The following is a 20,620-nucleotide window of genomic DNA, read 5'->3' as shown; positions in this document are numbered from 1 at the left end:
ACTAGTGCAACAATGGCACACAGACACACACACACACACACTCACTCACACACACATATACACAAACACACACACTTACACACAGAACTCCATAGGGAGCAGCTATGGTGAGTCTAATATTGCAAGTGCAGTCTGAGCTGTGTCATTTTATGACACATACACATTTTTTTTTCTTGGAATAAAGATCCCTGGGAAGGGGTTCTGGAGTAATCAGTGGCTGTGTTTGTAAGGCTATGACAGCCTGTTAACCAAGTACAAAGCAACATCAGAGGAGAAGACTCCATCTAGGCTGCAACTCCTCTCTGGAGGAACAGTGGAAGTGCTGAACAAGAACTGTAGGAAGAGGAGAGAGCTTGTCCTCTCATCCATGTATCAGGGAGTAAGAGAGGAAGCAACAGGGCGGAGTGGAGAGCAGAAGACTGAGGGAAGAGAAGAGGAGGATGAGGAAGAAGAGGCCATAATTATGAGCTGGGCACCTCAATCTCCCCAGTGCCACAGCAGTAGTGATGTTAGCGGGATTCATGGGTTTGGTGCTATTGGAGTGAGTGGTGGTGGTGGGGTGTGTGTGTGTGTCCGTGTGTGTGTGTGTGTGTGTGTGTGTGTGTGTGTGTGTGTGTGTGTAGCGGGGAAGGGGCTGTTACTGGTAGGAGCCAAGTTGGAAGTCTTTTGGGGGCAGTTTGAGACCCAGGGAGTTGGTTCCAAGGGGGTCGATCATGTTCCTGTAGCGTTCTCCACGATGCTTCATCAGGAAGGGACCCCAGTCTGGCTGAGGGGAACAAACCAGCTTCAGGCGCTGTGGAGAGACAGGCAAGACACAACACTTTTACACGGGAAAGCTGGATTCATTACAGTCGAACAAGAAAAAAAAAACGTGTCAAATGTAAAATTAGAGACTGATTAGTAGATTAGGCCATTGCAACTCTCAGAGCTACTGAGGGAATAGAGATGTTAGGGCCATCATCATCATCATCATCCATTAAAAAGGGCCCGCTGGACTCCCAACATAATGCCATAATTAATACTCCGCCAGTCGCCTGCCTCTCCCTCCTAATGAGAGAAGGATAAGACTATTGATTTCTGTGTGTGTGCATGTGTGTGCAAGATGAACCAAAGCAAACACACTGTCACAAAGGCTGGTCACGGTTTTGTGTGTATGTATGTGTTTACCTCAATTAAGGTGCCAGGGGCCAGGTGCATCTTAATGACGAACATGATGGGGATCCAGATGACAGAGCAGATTACCATGAGCCAGCCCAGCACCATAGACCAGGTGGGATAGGTGTAGTCCTCGTACGTCATCACTTTCCACTGGTACAGACTCAATCCCAGAATGCCCTGTGTGGACAAGAGGAGGAGGTAATGGAGGGAGGGACGGATGGAGAGAGGGGTGGCGGAGGTCATATTGTAAGAGGTACTGGGGTTCAAGTTCCTTCACCAGACACTCTCCTTTCCCTGAGCAACTATCACTGAAGTGTCCTTGAGCAAGGTACTTAAAACCAAATTGTTCCAGTGGAGCCTCTCAGTGCCTACAAAAGGTCTACTCACAGCAAGTCTGAGGTTTCTGCACAATTTTCTGCAAAAAGTGCATGACTCTTGTTAAAGTGAAATAATGCATGTCTAAGAACTCCTTCACACCGAGTCTGAAAATCACACTGCCAAGATCTGTCTTGTTTTTGTTTTTTTTTTTTTTTTTTTTTTGAGACCAAAAGAAAACTCACTGACCAATCAGATTAGCTGGTAACCAGAACCGGTATTTACGATGCCTGTGGAGCTGTTGTATGGCAATCAACTGCTGATCAAATGGGAATCCATGGTGAGTTTTTATTGAACACTGTTAACTTGTATCTACTGTGTAGTTTCTGCCTGTTATATGGTGGAGTGAATGGAGGAGGCTTGCCCAACCTGTGAAACACAGATAGTAGAGGGCTTGACTCGGAATGGACAGGCTATTTCTTCACTTTTTTTAGGTATCCAAACTTTTTCTTAGAATGATAAAAACCCAGCATTAGTTTGAACAGTTTTAGTACAAAAAAATACTGGCGAATATGTTATACTTCTGTGCTGTTTATTTGCATCAAAGACCTGATCAGGATGGTGATTGTACTGATCAGCTTCACAGGTGGGACTTGTGGAAGTACAGTATGTGTTGAATAACCCAACAAGAACTAGATGAACAGTTATGTGGAGGAAGTGGCCAACTTCAACTTTAACCCAAACAAGTATAAAATTTTAGCATATGATGTTATGGTACAGTAAAAATTCTGACTACAGCAGCTTTAGAAATAGTCTGGAACTGATGTTAGAGAGATATTTACATTTTTTCACAAAGCAAAGCAGGTAGTAGCCATGTGTGATATGTGTTTTTGTCAGCTTCCATTTTGGCGCTTCATTTGCACAGATGTTCAACATTTGTGGAAGCTGTCATATCAGCATTTATATAACATAAAGCTTTTTGTTGGGAAGAGTTTAAAAAGAGTAAAGCAAAAAGAAAGCAGCAGGAAAAAAGACAAATAGATAAGCCGTGGGTTCAATGAGGGAAATCAAATTTTCATGGTCTCCAGCAGCAGGGGAGAAGAACTCTGACGCAAAGTGAGCGACTGCAGCTTAGTTTGTCATCATCACCTCTGTTTTGTGCTACAGTAGCTGCCATTATAATTACTGCCATTAATCCTGTCCTATGTCACCCATAGTTGTGCAGCTCAGCCGATAGCCATGGCGATGATGCACTGGAACATGCCCAGCCTAGCTTCTGGAAGTGTGTTCACTGACGTCAGACAAGCTACATGGCAGCTGCTGTGTTGAAATACACACACAACTTGACACAAAATGGAAGGAAGAAATAATTTTCGATTTCAGTGTAACAGGAGTAATTTTCACCCTGTTCCTCTCCAATGGCAAATCAATGAACTTGAAAGGCGCCAGTGAAAATGGAAACATTTAAGCTGTGTGTGTGTGTGTGTGTGTGTGTGTGTGTGTGTGTGCGTGTGTGCGTGCGTGCGTGCGTGCGTGCGTGCGTGTGTGTGTGTGTGTGTGTGTGTGTGTGTGTGTACGCGTGTGTGTGAATGAGTGACAGACAAAAACAAACATACTGTCAGAATAGTTGGAGTCACAAAGGCCCAGCAGATTCTCCAGAAGCGGTTTGGCTGGAAACCAATCATCATTTCAATGTCCTCGCAAAACCTCTGCAGACCTGCCAAATTACAGAAAATAAAAGTAGGTAAGAGGAATGGGAGAAAGTAGAAGAGAACAGACGCACAGAGTGACCCAAGTTTATTAAGGTCCCATACAAAGGGGAGCAGCAAGCGCAGACCATCCTTTATGTGTGTCTGTGTGTGCAAGAGAGAGAGCGAGAGAAAGAAAGAGAGCATCAGTTTCTGTCCCTGAAAACCTTCCAGAAAAGTGAGGTAGCAGGTGGCTCTGCCTTTACGGACGGATAACACTGAGTGACATGAATCCAGAGTCACACAATCATTTCAATATGTCACCTGTACTGATGCTTTGACAAATTGGAGGAGAGCCGTTTGCTTTGCTCCTTGGTAGCGGCCACACGGCACACCTGTGCTCTCTGAGGTTTTGTGACTGACATGGCAACAGAGACACCTGGTGGTCAGGACGTGGATAAACATGTGAATAAGCCAGGGAAAGAGAACTGTGAATATTGTAGGTAGAACCTTTTAACGTTTGCCTCCCATCACACATAGGCTATGGCTCTTCAGCTCAGTTGTGCTGAGAGTAAGGTTTAACCAGAATGGGATTCTGAAGGCTGGTACTGATATTATTGTGAATACTGCAATTACTGCGAGTGGATTTTTTAAACAGTGTGACCATTTTTTTTGTGGAAATTTACAATTATTCAGTGTTTCCCATATAATGTTAATCTTGTCAGGGTGGGAAAGCATCTGAAACAGCATTAGACCATCATGGGACACTGAAGGCCTCCTCTGACCCCCGACTGATGAAATTCTTTGAGGTTTAGCAGCTCTTTAGAAACGATGAACCCATACTAACTATTCAATGGCAGATATTGGTCTAACTATAGATTATAGGCTGAATCAAATAAACATTTGGGATCAAAGGACATTTCATTATACAGTAACAGCTATACTCACCATAGAGGTAGGAAATTCCCACTAGTTCGAAGATGGCGATGATCACCAGTGAGTAGGAGGCGGCAAATGTATCTACCAGCTGCAGCATATACATTCCACTCTGTCACACACACACACACACACACACACACACACACACACACACACACACATATTACAAAGACAATTCTTTGTCCTCAGAGGACCTCTTGGCTTTGTCTTCGATAACATCTCCGATTGAAGTCTTGCCTCACTTGTTTTGTAGCTCTGAGACAGACTTATCTATGGTCATAGCTTTCACACTGAATTGTACCTGATCATAAGACATGACATATTTGAATCCTTCTTAAGGCTGGATTTTTCCCTCTGAGCTGTCTAGAGGGATTTTAATAGCACTCCAGCCTCTCTTGTTCCATTCAGCGAGCCTGTCCTCTGAAGGCCAAGCTTTCACTTTACATGCACAGATCTGTCGGCTTATTCAAAGAGGAGTCGGAGGGCGAGTCGGGGAGAATGCTAACGCGTCCCTGCTCCCTGTTTCGAGTCTGAGGCATGCCATCAGATATGAATAAATGAGGGGGTAAATGTAAGACCTCTGTCTGGAGACATGAGCTTTGTATGTTTGTATAGAGGTAAAAGTGTGCTTTTGTGTGTATAGTGTACCTCTGTGATCATGGGAAATCCCAGGATGAAGAAGGCGGCACAGCAGACCAGGGTGAAGAGTGGCTTGTGTTTCCTCAGGTACTTGGGGAATTCGTCTGACACCGAGGTTACAATGGTCTCAATGGTGGCAAACTGGGATTGGGTTGGGAGGGATTGGTGAGACAGTGGATAGATGTCAAGTCAGAGACAAAGTGAAGGAAGTCAGGAAAGAGAGAAAGGAAACAGGGGGTGAAGGATTGTTAAAGCACTTCCACTGTTCCCTCAGTATCACTTTGGTCATGAACAGCACAATATTCACATAAACACAGATATAAACATGTACGACACTCATTCCACAACAGAGCAGTAGTTTAGCCAAATAAGAGAAGACAAACACTACATGCTAAAAAAAATAATAACTACATCCTACACCATTCCATTAGCTCTAAAATTCACAGGATGCTTCACAATACAAGATTTATCTACATACAATATACACTTAGAGCTTAATGTAACTAACTCTAGGAAACTTGATGCTAATCAGCTCTCCTCATTAGACAGCTACCGAAATCCTTCCAGTCAGGCCAGTTTGCAGCATCTCAATCAGAAAGCCCTGACTCAGCAGGATTATCTTGTTTGCTACAGAGAAGCTGCTGGTGTGGGCCAGTCAGGATTGAGTGCTGTTCTGTCTGTGAGAGCATAGTCTTCAAATTCATACAGTGAACACTGTTCCAAGTTCATGACCTCAGCCTTTTTCAGAACTTTTCCTTAGAGACGAAAAGCAAGTGAGATGGTTTACTCACGGGCTATTTCCGTCAGCATTTCTGGAAAGACTAAGGTTAATTGGGTTGGATGTATTTTTCTGCAACCAATAAAAGTACGTGAGGCCTCTTAGTTTGAGCTACACTTGTGTTGAAGATGTATGACCTCAGCAGTGTGGTGGTGTGTTTATGGACTGTCATTCTGTGCAACTTTTTAAAAAACTATTTTTAACACTGGCTCTCTAGGTGCAGCTTTGATTAAGTAAGCCCGTTGTGCTTGAACGGCCTAGTTAGAAAACATTTTGGTGCAATGCTGTCCTCTGTGTATTAAAGGGATGGGTTTTCGTGGCATAATAACAACACTGTGCATACATAACATTTCAGTTTATTGAATTTATGTAAGTAACAGTTATGCCCACATTATGAGCGGGGCCTATTTTGTTTGGACACGCAAAGGAATCTCACTGTGCCTATTTATAGTGAGATCATGGCCAAATCACACCACCTTTTAGTGATTTCAAACACACCTTGCAAGTAGATCATTGGTTAATCTGGTGAAATGGGAGTAACTACTAATCAACAGCTAATCACAAACAGCTGGCACAACCAATCCGGGTACCTGATTAATTAGTTGCTGCACATGGAAGACCACTTACTCACTCTAACCACAACTTCAGTATGTAGTGCGTTCACTCTGTGAAAGTATGAAAATGCAGTTTACTCAAGACTGTCAACAAACATTTTCCACTGGCTCAGCATTCCAAGTGTCCAGTTACTGCATACTGTTTTCCCACAATGCACTGCATTGTGGAAAGGAGGAACTGCTCAGCAAGCAAGCGGCAAAGTGAGACATCAATGAAAACCCCAAATAAACCACAAAATCTGTTGAGACACATGTTTTTTGTTTTTTGTTTTTTGTTTTTGTATGCGTTTGTTAACTGTCTTTTAAATTTGAAGTTGACAGGTGGCAGAAGATGTCTTGACACCGCCAGCATATGGTGTGTTTCATGTGCTGCCGCCACCACCTGATGGCGCTGTCAGCAGACATATCACATCATTTCCAGTATATTTCCAGTTACTAAAATATGATGTAGTATATTGAATATGTTTGTCGGATGTCATGCTCTTGCCAAAGCATTATACTGTGGAAATGAGTATCGTTTAGTATTTGGATGTGGTATGCCTTTTGGACACAGGGGAACTGTTTCTCGAAGAGTTTTGAAAATAAGTGAGGTCATGAGGTCACTGGAAGGGCTGGAAGCTGAACTTCAGGTTAGAAGATTTGCAAATCTTTGTGAAGAACATTATTCCTTCCTGGGTTACAGTGTTTTTGAAAACAAAATCACAAAAACTCAGTAAAATGGGATGTTGGGACGTGCCAGGGGTTTGTCATTACAGACATTAGAGAGCTATTCAAATCATGGTGGAAACACTGCACTGAGAAAAGAGAGAGCGACTGAAACCTGACAGGTGGGTCCTGCCTACAGATTAACAAAGGCAAAGTAATAGCAAGAGAGCCTCAGGACCCAGAGGACAGCTGTGGATGAATAGACAAACTGGCAGAGCAAGGGAAGTACAGTACAGTGTGTGTGTGTGTGTGTGTGTGTGTGTGTGTGTGTGTGCTCTAGAAACCCTTTGGCATCAAGCTATCTGCCACTTCTCTGCTCCCCTCCTTCCTCCTGAGCCCACAAAACTAATTTCTTGTCAACATCCCAAGTCTATTACCGCCAAGCTGCTCGCTACAACAAAGCCACTAGCCTCATGCTCAGGCCAAGGCAAAGAAACATCATCATTTACTATTACTGTTGACTTGTGTCTTAATGCACTCCTGTGCCCCCTGTCTCTCTGCTTGGCTCAGGGGCATCACAATGCACTTGAAAGAATTTGCTTTTTATCCGAAATAGTTTGCCTAGGATAGTACCTGGAGTGTCTTCGGAGGTACTCTGGTTTTAAAACATCCTGGAGACTAAAGTGTTTGCTCAGTGAAGTTACAGCAAGAATGAATCGCTGCAGTAAATTAAAAGTCTAAGTGTGGCTTGCACCAACAAGGATAAACTTTTAAACCGGATTGAACAGCATATCATTAACTTCTGCTGCATGTCGCTCCAAAACGTTAAACTCCAATTTAAACTTTGGTCATGATTTAAATGTAAACTGACAGCTGAGGACGTTTAACTTTCAAAAGGGCCTGAGGAAAAAATAAGCAACACTCTCAGCCCAGTCCAGTTTAATAATTCCTTCATTTCAACAGGCTTTGATGCATCTTTTCTCTCTCCTGCTGCACTGCTAAAACTGTTTGCCAGTCGAACTCATGCGTTGTCACAGCAGTAACAGTGTCTGTTTGCTTATAACCCAAAATGACAATGAAATGTTCAATCAATTCAAACACAAATTTTTTCTCAAAACAAGAGAGATTTGAGCTTCTCTGATGAGTCATGACAACTTCTGGTAACGCTGATGTCAATCTTAGCACCTACAAAGCACAAAACACAATCGTTTGGATCAAATCAGTCACAGGAGGTAGTGTGCTGCGCATAATTATAAAGACAGTTGGGCTAATGTGTTCAGCGTTTATGCATAGCTGTGTAATGCCATGAATGTGAGTGCGTCCTTTGCATAAACAAAAGTAAGAGACTCTAATTACTGCCATAAAGTCCTTGATGTTGCAAAACTTTGAGACTGTCACATTAAAAAAAATAAATATTCTGTTTGGATTTTCAGCTTCAGCACCACAACACAAACTAGGACTGCACGCTGTTATGAACGGCAGGGCCTGCCAGTGAGTAAGTAATTAAGTAAGCTCAAGTAAGTAAGCATAAGTGAGTATAAGTAAAGTAAAGTAAGCCTAAGTAGGTATTAGTATAAATAAGTAAGTAGGTAAAGTAGCAAGAGGGTGACTAAGGAGACCACTGCTATGCATGGTAAACAGTGTCCATCCGTTTTAAGGCAGATTTCAAGCTAGAGTCAAAAAGTTAGTTTTGAAGATAAAAATCTGAGAATGCACATACTTATTGAGCCAAATTTGACATGACAGTAATGTAATTTTACAAAGACTGAATGCTCCATAAACCAAACACTGATGTTTAAAAATGTTCTGTTTTCCTCTAACTACAATGTTTTCCACAACGGACAGAAATCCTTTTTTGCATACTTTTTTTTTACATACGTTTTTGATAAATTTACAAAATGTTGCATGTCTCGTCAATGAGGCTCGCAAACCAAACAAAAACAACTTACTCACATGAGCAGTGTACAGTGTATAGAAATACAAGAACACACATACATGTGCGTACACAAACACACACACAAAAACACAGTGAGAGGTGGTTACCATGGTATCCAGGCCAAGAGTCAGCAGCATGAGGAAGAAGATGATAGCCCAGAAGGGAGACAGGGGAAGTCTGGTCAGAGCCTCTGGATAGACCACAAACGCTATGCCTGGACCTGACACACACAGAGACACACACACACACACACACACACATACATACACTCAAATGAGCATGCACATGTGGATCTTGCGCAGTTTGGTTTCTGTCTCAGGTAGCAGTGAGGCTGCAGAGGCCTGTGTGGCCTGTCAGTGTGGGTTTGGAAACTTACCCTCATCTGCCACCTTTTCTATTGGCACCTTCAACTCATGTGCCATGAAACCAATGACAGAGAAGATGACAAACCCGGCAAATATACTGGTGGCACTGTTTGTACACGTCACTATAATGGTGTCTCTGCAGGAGAACAAAAACAGAGATGAAAGTTAAACAAAATTACATCCCCTGTAGTCGCTGTGACAGTGTAGCAATAAATGCCACAAACATGCCACAAGTCTATCACAAATGGTGCTCATTCTCCATCATGTGGTATACAGGGAAAAGTCATTCTATGGCGTATGGGTAGATGTATGATGAAACAGCGCTCTCTAGTGGCAGAAATAAAAATAGATGGTTTATCTGCCCAAAGGAGGAATTTAAAAAATAGGCATTTCGTGTTAGAGAGTTCTTCTCAGATTTTTTTTCTGTGCTCACTTAGTTTTCCAAGTTTTGTAATCTGCTATAAAGTACTTTGTAAGATCATGTTGTTCATTTTCTTTCTCTTTCCTATTGTTTCATTTAGTGCAAAATTATAAGAGAGAGGTTATTTTAGTATTTTAAAGAGTCAGTCAGGCTTCTCACAGAATTTGGTGAGGGGTTTAGTTACTCCTTAAAAAAAAAAAAAAAGCATCAGTCTTGTATTGCATTTTAAAGAAACATAACTTTCTAATGTAAGTAGTTAATTTTTTTTTAAGGTATCAATGTTTAAATTTAGTGATTAATTACTTTAAAAATTAGCTTTCTCCTGTTCAGATGGAAATATATTCACCTCCACCATTTTATGTCCTTATAAAACTTGTCTGGGCAGCATTTTAAAGAAAGTTATATTTTTGTGTCACTAGCCCTTGAAACAGTGGTCATGCATTTGATAAACATTACATTTAATATACAGTATGTTCAAGAGGTATGTTTATGTTTGTGCAACGTTGCATGTGTTTTGGACTTTGTAACTGTGTGTGTGATAATAAAAATGCATTTTCTTTTCTAACTGACCTACTTGATTAAAATATCTTGATTTGTAGACAAAGAGCCTTGACTGCAGATATTACTCTACACAGTGTATATGAGTTGAGGTTTTTCAGGAACATTTCAGCAGTTCAGAGAATATTTCTGCATAGATATAGAATTACATTTGATCATCTGACAATGACTTGCCAAAACTCCATTGATGACACTAACATGTCAACATCAATGTCATAATTCATTATTTAACCACATTAAAGTGACAGCCTTTCCCAATTATAGTTTTTCTAATCGCAGTTTGCTGTTACCATGAAATAAAAATCTAGTCTATATGCTATACACACCCTGCAAGCCAAGGTAGGAAACTGTCATTAAAAATAATTATGTGCATCCTTAAGGTATGTAAAGATATCAGACGAATAGTTCAGATATGTACTGTACATATATCAATTTTAAAAAACAGTAAAACAGAGCAAAATCATTTTAACAGAACATCTCCAACCATCAAGTGCTCCTCAAATTGTATAATGTAAGACTAATGCAAAAGCACAGTTTGTTGACAACAGAAATACATTTCTACAAATAGACACAATGACTGGCTCCAAATCAGCTGTGTGTAAGTAAAGCACGTTGCATTAATTTGGTCTCTTCACTGTCATGTATGTGTGTGCACAGAAAAAGGAAAAAAACAACAACAACATATTGCTAGTTGCCATGTTTATGACTAACATTTATGCATCATGGGTATGCAGATGCCCTGTCATGTGTTGATGGCAACTATTTCAGTTTTCCAGAGGCATAGGTTTACCTGTTGTGTGTTTACCTGTAGCAGTTGTTGTGGAACTTGTTGTAAGAGGAGAGGGTGATGAGGCCTCCCCAAGCAGCTGACAGCGAGAAAAAGATTTGGGTGGCGGCATCCTTCCACACCTTTCAGAGAAAACAAAATAAGAGGTAAGAACTGGAAGTAGACAGACTTGCTTTTTGACTTTAAAGGCACAAAGCAATACTAAAATAACTTTCCACACTGTTAGCTAATTGATCAAAATAAAAAAAAATAAAAAAGATCTGACACTTTTATAAATGCCACTACTTTTAAGTCCCAGGAAGGGGTCAGATACCTTTGCATCATTAAGTTTCTCCCACTTTGGTGTGATAAAGTAGAGGATGCCATCTCCAGCCCCAGGGAGGGTCACTCCTCTGATCAGCAGGATGACCAGCACCACGTAGGGAAATGTGGCTGTGAAATAAACCACCTGACCGGGGAGAAGAGATGTGAGCGGGTAAGACAGGGTAGGAAAGAAGGAGAGAAAAAGAGAGAGGGAGGTGCAGAAATGCTTGATAACAAGGATCCACAATATTATTTACCTCTTTAACAACTCAGGACTATGTTTCCATGAACTGATTATCACAAGATCCTCTTTTATTTATTTATTTATTTATTTTGTCTCCATCTTTGATGCTGGGCAGTGATTTTGCACTACATTTCCTAGAGATCACATGTCAATCAAACAGTTTCTCCTTGGATTTTTTGTTGTGAAATTTGAACTTTAGGTGGTGCTATTTTCCTTGACAGCTCAGCCATAGTTTACCCAGTAAGTCTTCTATTTTCCTAGGAAAGACCTACTAGACAGAAAGTGTTTGGAACATCAAATGTAAAAGCTTCCACTAAGTAGATACTGTAGGCTTGAATCACTATTCTGTTAGATCCGTAATAAGAGCAAAACAGAAATTTACTTATTTGAAAATGCCATAAATTAGTTTAAGTTAATCTGATGACACATTGTTGCACCAATTTAGGCATTATTTACAAAGTTATCTTCTTGGAGTTTCCACATTTATACTATCTAAGATTGACTTACACCATATCACAACTAAATGATCACTCTTGTTTTGTGGTTGTAAAGACTCAGTGAGAACTAAAACAGGCCTGTGTTTTTGGCAAACTGGCTATGTGAATGTGTTGTGTAACTGAGGCAAACACTTTTTAACCAAAGGATTCATTGTGAAACCAACCTAAGTTAAAGAGAGGTCTTTTATAACCCATTTACTGCTACATCTACTTTGCAATTCCGACAATCACTCTGCAATGCATCTTGTATGCAATTACATTTGTTGTTACATACTGTATGGTGGAAAACCTAGCATGAAATGAGCAACTGTTGTGGCTATGAAAACACCTTGAAAAAAAGTACATGGATGGAAAATAAAGCTCCAGAAGCAACATGTTTTTGAGGGATTATTTACGAGAACTCTAATCAGTGTCTTCCTGTTGGTGTCATTAGTTTGACACAAGGCAGAGTGTAACATGTAGCACTGATATGAAAACATTCAGCTCAGCATAATGAAATACGCCACTGGCAGCTTCTGCAGGAGGAAGATGCTCCATAATATTTGCAGTTATGCTGACTGTGCAGATACCAGCAGAGAAAATGGAGAGGGGTGGGGTGGTGGGCAAGGCTAGACCATTAGCACAAACTTAAGAAAAAACAACAACAGCAACACTAGAATTAGCCTTTAACTTTCTACTATCCTTACTGTTGTGCCTTTGTGGGTGTCACTGTGTATATCATCATTTTATCCTCTAGAGGGCAGTATTTTACAAGAATTCAATTGAATTTGACCTAACTCCCTTTATCCTCCTGCTGGCCAAAGGTGGAAAGAGCAGAGCATTTGTTTGAGAATACCTTTCCTGATGACTTGATTCCTTTAGCCAAAGAGGCGTAGACGATGAGCCAGGCCAGGAAGAGACAGCCTGCCAATGGCCAGCGGATGTCTCCAGGGTATTCAATCCCTTTAGAGATGTGCAACACATTGTACCTGTGGGAGGGTGTTTAAGAGCAACACATAGCTTGAGAAATGTAAACAAGGCCATCACTGTATATGTACAAATTATGAGTTTTGCTAAAACCTTGCAAGTCCAGCTTTACTGATTTCCATGCTTTAACTTAAAGCAGCTCTATGCAGAAAGTTCTATGAACTTTTGGTCTGACACATTTTCAAAACACCTTGAGTAAGAGGAACAATGCATTGTGGTCAATCTTAGACGCTGCTTATTTTTGTTTCTATAAAGCTGAGATTTTGGAGATGTGATGTTTTAACCCATCAGCAGTGAAATAATGTACAGTATATCAAATTTAAGATACAGGACAGTATAAGGTATATCCATAGAAATTGAATTCAATTTGATTCCGTTTTTATGGATATATCTAAGTGCAGAGATTAATGGAACTGGGAGCCTTCAACATAGCCATCTATTCTGCTCTAGAGAGTAAAAACAACAGTAACTGCATGAAATGTGCAACTGAGAACTCTGACATCAAAATCTACCTCCCGTCCTTGGAGGAGAGAGAACTGCATGCTGTATGGCAGCATTTACAGGTCTATGGCTGATAAGAAATTAAATCCACCTCGAGACTTTTAGACGTGACAGACCGAACGGTTTTTCTGCTGCCTCTGTAGGGCGGTTTTCACCAGTCATCTTTCATCAAGTCCCACTTACTTGAAGTATTCCTCACTGGGGCTGACATAAGTCTTGTTGCCATCCGCAGTAACATTTAGCAGTTTGGTCAGGTTTCCCACAGCATTAGCAGACAGACAGAAAGTGGAGTTCTTTATGGAGGTGATGTTTCTGTCCCGCAGGATACACGAGTCTGTTCCAATCAGAAACCAACACACATCAACTGGGAGAGAGGGCATAGCTGTGGAGTACTGTGGGAAAGATCTTACTGTCCTCTTGGCTTTTCAGAGCTTAGGTAAGACCTAGCAAATACATGAATTCTGAATGGGGAACAAAAGGAGATTGATACTATGTTGCTACAGGGAAGGCCTGATTACTGCAGTGTGCACTGACGCTGAACTGCTCACATTTGATCACATTGACACTGGTATAGAAATAATCATACCACCTCTCTGCACTAACATGAGATTTATATTTTCAAAAAAAAAAAAAAAAAAAAAAAAAAAAAAAAAACTAAGCAAACTTGTCTTTAATTTTTTATGCGCCATGCAAGTGGTGCATACAAATCTTGAGCTCAAATCAGCCATGCCACAAATAATCTGTAATTTGTCTAAATATGTCACCTTTACCTTTAAATATTCCAGTGTGCTTTCCTCTATTTATTTTTTCTATTTTCTTGCATGTTTAAATATGCTGCAGTATGTTTGCCTTACACATTAGTCTGAACACCGAAATTCAAGACAAAATGCTTCCCAAAAAATTGAGAGTGACATTCTGTATATTTTCCTCTACAAAGAACAGGTGCATGTTTACATTGTCCAAAATGATAAATAAATAGTCCAAATGAACAACATACATACACAGTAGCTGATTGTTAGGTTCATAATGAATTCGCCTGTTAATTATTCCTGAATCATTAGATCACAATTTGCTCATATTTTATGCTTTATTTTGGTTTATTTTGTAATTGACATTCATGCTCTTTTCCCTTGATTATCCAACACTTTGTCCGACCTTAAAAATGGGGCAGGGAAACAGAGAGAGAGAGAGAGAGAGAGAGAGAGAGACAGAGAGAGAGAGACGACTGTTTTGACAGTAATACGGAGTGCGAGCAGCAGGGGTCACTCTCGGGCTCACTGCGGTACTGCAGCACAGCTGTACAGTAAATTTGTCAAGCAAGCACTTTTTGTGCTGATTTCACAAAACTGAAAAACAGGAATATTGCTTGGTCTGAATCGAATTTCAATATTTATTCGATGCAATACTGTGTCAAATGCGTCGGTTTTATTGCCCTGACATTTTGTCATGGTCATCACATGTTTCTTTTCCCTCTAGATTTACATTTCTAATTAGACAATTAAAAGATTGCTCCAGTTGCACATTGCAGCTCCAGAAGAAAACCTAAAATAAAATCACCTTACAAATATTATTTTTTTCACCGAAATGATTAACAGTATATACCTCGTGGTGTGATCTCCCAGATTAGGCTTCACTGCAGTTTATGGGCCTGCATAGTCAAAAATAACACTACTGCTACAACAATAACCGATGCGGCAGAGAGCTGAATCTGCTGGTTTCGTTAACCGGTGGCAGTGAAAGCACGCGGAGCTCAACACTGCACAGATTACAGGTCAGGATTCATTATTTCGTTATGCTGCAGGTTTGCAAGACACCTCAGCTGAGGCAGGCATGACGCATTGCGCATTGTGGAGAGAGGTGCTTTTAGTGTGTGTGTGTGTGTGTGTGTGTGTGTGTGTGTGTGTGTGTGTGTGTGTGTGTCTTACCTAAGAGCAGAATGTCTTTGTCCTTACATTCCACCGTGTTCCACTCATTCCTACAGTTAGCCCATGGCAGTGAGCCCTTCAACGAAGCGAACAGGTAGTACAGTGTCCAGCACATTATAATATTATAGTATATGGCTATCAAGACAGATATTATCAACATGGCAATCCCGCAACCTAAAATAAATAAATGAGACGAAATATATAAATTACTCTTAAGCAAAGTAGAAGCGCTTGATTATAAGAATTGACGATTATTTTGTTATATTTATTTATTATATATATAGTTTATTATTAGATGGCGCAGTGTAGGCTACCTTGCAGAGCTGGGATGGCCTTCCACACTGATACGGGACCCTGGCTGGCAAACTGGCCCAGAGAAACCTCCAGCAAAAAGATAGGGATCCCGGCAATGCCCAACATTGTCAGGTAGGGGATCAAAAAAGCTCCTGCAAGGAAATTACAAACCAGGAGAGATTGCAGTTTATGAGCTACAAACCGTGGAACTAAGAATCCATATAAAAATTAAACCAAAAATCCAGGATTGGCTCAGGCTAGGTGTGTGAAATAGGGAGTCTGTCCGTTTGATCTATCTTTTTTTTTTTTTTTTTTCCAGAAAATAAAGCATTCACCAGTCCTCTGTCTTTCAATAACAACAACAGCAACAACAATAAAAACACTACTACTACTACTACTACAAATAATAATAATAATAATAATAATAATAATAATAATAATAATAATAATAATAATAATAATATCGCATTATTGTTATTATTATTCTTACACTTTTTTAAGAATAATGAAAAACTGGAACATGTTACTGGAAATAACAGGAACCATGTTTGCCTGAATGCAATGCGGAAAAAATGTCTTTTTAAAATACTCGCTGTGATTGAATTTTCGTTCATGTCTGTGTTGGAATACGTTCATTCACATTTCACATTTATCTTACCTCCACCATTTTGAAAGGCAAGATATGGAAACCTCCACACATTTCCCAGTCCCACGGCATAGCCAACCATGGACAGAATAAAGTCCAGTTTATTGGACCAGTTTCCCCTGGCCTTGTTTTCATCTCCCCCCTCGTCATCATCGTCAGCCTGAGAAGAGATAGTGTTGCTCATTATTTCTGAATGTCTTTGGGCCATACCTACATGGCTGAACTATAAAGGTACCACTTTATTCGTTTTACAAAATAAACCACTGCTTGGTCGCATTTATTTAAAAAGGAACAGATGGAACGAAAAAAAAAAAAAAAAAAAAAAAACACTGGGCCTGAAAGGCCACCACTAGTGCTTTACAACAATCTCCAGTCTGGACACAACTTCACATTTTTACAATTGCAGCACCGCGCCTCTCTCTCTCTCTCTCTCTCTCTCTCTCTCCTCACAAAGTTGGATGCTGCTGTTGAGGGTTTGGGGCAAAGGGAGCATCAGTGACTCCACTCATTTTAGTGCAATGCAACAACCAAACTTAAATGACAGCAATTTTTAAAATTCCAAAAGTACTCTGTGAATTTCATACTCATTAATGGGTTTACAGAGGTTATAAGATTCGTAAGTTTAATACTGATTAAAAACAACTCGATCTGCAAACATGCAGCTTTCACAAAATTGTATTAGGCTGCAAATGGCACTCTGGGAGTCTCCCTCACCGAAGCCTCAGTGTTAAGGCCCGTGCATTTCATAAGTTAAATCCGTCAGCGTAAAAGGTTTTAAACTTTATTCCGCAACTACAAAAAATACATGTCTGGTTACAACTGCAGCACATGTTTGGGGCATATTTAAAATGTGACAGTGAGAGTATTCATGTTCAAACGGCCTGGTCTGATCTCCTTTTCATTGTGCAGCATGGTGAGTGTGTCGGGGCGCGCGCATGTGTGAAACAGTCTTATCTACGGAACACAACGGGCAGGCGCGCGCCCAGATGGGAGGAGAGGAATACCCTCACGGGGAATTGGACACAATCCGCAGCCTTATGTAACACGTTAGGCTACTGTATACTACAGCGGCCCACGGGGCTTTGGACGGTCCCGGTGTGCCCTTATTTTGTCGTTTAAAGCAAATTTGATCCTGCAGTTTTTATTTTTCATTACAATAACTGTAATGATGATAATGATTCTGACTTTTAATAACAGGCAGTTATTAAAAGTCAGAATCATTCTGCCGTTCAGGCTGATAGGTGATCTTTGTCTAATAAAAGATCATAATGATGGTAGATCACATAATAATAAGTTAAGATCACATAAAAAATAAGTTAACTGATACTGATATAAGCGGATTTGGAAGTTTTGGTGGTAAATCATCATATTTATGCAGTGATTTTTCATAGGCTACAAGTAAAGCGATATGCCTAATCACGAGAGGGAGATTCAAAATATACTTTGTATATATGGGCTACCCTAAATCCACTAAGTTACAACATCCATTACACTGAAGAACCCAGCATTTGAATGAAAGCCTACGTGTATCCTATACTGTAGGCTACAATTCCCAAATATTTAGGGATGGACATTCAATAGATGTGTTAAATGAACCCCTGTCGGTTCGCTTGGTGGTAATAGTTGCTCATCCTGCGTGGCCTGCAACTATAAGTGTCCACCCAGAAGAGATGCAGTTACTGTGCTAAAATTTGTTTCCCCTTACAAACACCTTTCCATTGGTGACGCGTCTTCGCTCGGATCTGACGCCAGGGGAAAAAAACGAAGTTTTTTGTTTGTAAATTATTTGCTTTTCATACATCGAAATGCTGAAAAATTTAAAACAGCCTGCCTCATTATGATCACTCTTGTTTAAAATCGGATTATCTCAAGCCCGAAGCATACCGTGATTTTACCTAAGTTGTCTGGCTATAGCCTACAGTCTACCTAACAGTCTACCTACCTTTATTAAGCGTAAAATCAAAGCTTGTGCACTGGCAAAACAACAACAACAACAACAACGAAAACAACACCAACAACAATAACAACAACGAAGGGAAAACACGTTAAAGGAAAATGCATTTTCAAAGAAGACAATTTTGACACAACAGCTGCTAAGGTAATAGCAGGTAATTTCTGGCTCCCCTTGGACCACATCACGCATCAACACTATAGACCAAGCCTACCAAAGCTCAGGAGAGCGCTGGAAGCTCCCAGGGGTTTCACGTTCCCAGGTGGGAGGCAGCACGTTACTCCAATCACCTTTCTTATCAGTGAGAGACTGTATCAGCCTTATCAAACCTAATTCCAGTACAGCATCTCCATGCTCCGCTCTCAAAGCTGTTCCTCGATCAGCTACTTTCCGTTATGGAAACGGTTCATTAAGCTGACTTACCCCCGCCACGGCGCCGGACTGAACAGACGTGTTCCCATCTGTTCCCAGTATGATGGTGGTCTGACTCAAAGCCGTCCAGTTGCTCGATGTGTTATTTTGCTCTGTGGTGGCCCGGAGCGGGTCGCCGTACTGGACAGACCCTGCTCGCCCCTGAGCAGTTGCCGACCCGGCGGAATCCTTCCGGAAGGCCGAATTGGCAGCCACGGATCCAGGCACCGCCGGAGCGGTGCTTTTAAACGTCCCATAGACTTTATTGGTCTCCGGTTCTCCTGGTTTATTTTCCGTGGGACAAAAAGTTTTGCTTTCGTTGCACGGAGGCGGCGGCTGAGGCGCCGGGTGCGCGTGAGGGGCGAGTGGTGGGCACGAGGCGTTGTCCGGTTTATTTGCTGTAAGTCCCGCAGCTCCGTCGGACTGCTGTGACGGCATGTAACCGGTAGGAGCGACGGCACTGGCTGACTGTTTGGCCATGTCTCTCTGGTCAGAAAAATCCTGCAACATGGGGGTAACAGATCAGAAAAATAAGAGGCGACAGAGCGACGGTAAACATAAAGCTGTGAGGCGGCTACATTTCATATCTGTTGTAGCCTGCTGCTACCCCAAATGGCCAGTTCCCTTTAAATCAGGCTGCATAGCCGCACAGTCTTTTTGTTCTGTATGTTTTGGCGGCTATTTCTGCAGGATGTTCTGGCAATGCTGGTCTATAGTTTGAGCTCACAGTCTACCGGGTGTGTTGGTGTGTGTGTGTGTGTGTGTGTTTGTGTGTATGTGTTGGGGGGTTGCTTCTCCCGTTCTCCGTTTCTGCAAGATTCTTTAATTTTACGCCCCATTTCCCCCCTGTCATTCAGCCCCACACATCCACTGATTTTATGGGCAATAGACAAGCTGCCGGTCTCTCTGCAGCTCCCCTCTCCCCGGCAGGCATGCACGATCACCGGCATTACACCACTGAGCGAACCCGGGGCGGAATTACAAATTACTCCCTGCAATTTGGGGAGAGAAATAACCAGGAAAAGCAACAAGATTCTAAAAAAAGACCGATAAAATGAGGGGGGAAACGAAAAACAAAAAATACAGTGGACTGATTTCATGTCAAACACACGCGAATGTTGTTAATTTGTGGAAAAAAGATTAAACAATTGCTATAATCGTTTCTTTCTTTAATATGAACCGAATAAATTCAAAGGAATGGGATGCAGTAAAGGGAAATGAAACGGATCTTTTCTATTGCAACTTTAAGTACAATCAGCTGAGAGTGGAAAAAAGGTTAGTATGGCAGCGAGTTAGTGAATGAAGTGAGGAAAGTTTTAATGTAGAGCTGCAGCTGGAATTCAGCACCACGGACAGCGCACATTCCATATGTCCCAGTGGATTGTATTATAAACGTGGCAAAATAACTTTAAAATAGCTTAGAAGAGGTAAATAAGACAAGTGATACGGTCTGCAAATAAGTGAAGAAAATGTGTCGAGCACTTACCATTTTGTGCGGAGACGCGCTGAGAAGCTCGAAACAGCTGTAAAGACGAGAGAGGACTGGAAGTGGACAGGATTTAGCCGCGCCAGCAAGTGCAAAAGCTTTCTATAGCTCCGTGGGAAAGACCGTGGTTTGCGTCAGTGCAGAGCAAGGTGCCCTTCGCTTGACATTTTCTTGATAATAGGAGTTTGATAAATCATTGGCCTTGGATTCGGATTTTTAAAGGGACACCAGAGCCAAGACGGCGAGGGCGCGCGCTTGTGTGCGTTATTGTCACGCGCACACGTGCGTGCAAGTGCGCTCGACCGACTCTTTCAAAGCTGATTAATACATGTCTCCGGGGATGTGCAGGACACACACACACACACACACACACACACACACACACACACACTCACTCACTCACTCACTCACAAAACGTGGCCACACATGCACATACACAGAGCTAGTTTTGGATAAGAATTAACAAGAATACTGTTAAATTTTTGATCTAAAATAAAAATTTGCAGTGTGCTGAGAGTCTTTCTGTTACAGTATGTTTCTTCTTACAAACAGT

The 20,620-nt window shown here is 41.3% G+C and overlaps 1 protein-coding gene across 2 annotated transcripts; it reads right to left on the bottom strand.

The window, feature by feature from the left end:
* Positions 1–637: 637 nt before the first annotated feature.
* slc6a5 (solute carrier family 6 member 5) lies at positions 638–19,091 on the bottom strand. Of its 2 annotated transcripts, none has more exons than XM_030044686.1 (15): positions 18,590–19,091; positions 16,232–16,408; positions 15,594–15,725; positions 15,280–15,453; positions 13,538–13,688; positions 12,723–12,855; positions 11,157–11,291; positions 10,862–10,965; positions 9,089–9,213; positions 8,820–8,932; positions 4,749–4,880; positions 4,110–4,209; positions 3,090–3,190; positions 1,168–1,335; positions 638–793 (listed from the first exon to the last, which is right to left on the bottom strand). In XM_030044686.1, the coding sequence occupies exons 1-15, from the start codon at positions 19,089–19,091 to the stop codon at positions 638–640; spliced, it is 2,403 nt and encodes an 800-aa protein (XP_029900546.1). The 2 variants fall into 2 exon arrangements, with proteins under 2 accessions (XP_029900546.1, XP_029900555.1); XM_030044695.1 differs by having other exon boundaries at positions 16,232–16,379; positions 18,594–19,091.
* Between the last annotated feature and the right edge of the window lie 1,529 nt (positions 19,092–20,620).

This window comes from Myripristis murdjan, chromosome 3 (genome assembly GCF_902150065.1).
Source record: "Myripristis murdjan chromosome 3, fMyrMur1.1, whole genome shotgun sequence".
Lineage (NCBI taxonomy): Eukaryota > Metazoa > Chordata > Actinopteri > Holocentriformes > Holocentridae > Myripristis > Myripristis murdjan.
Note: the sequence above shows the minus strand (reverse complement) of the source record. Positions and strands in the feature narration are given on the sequence as shown.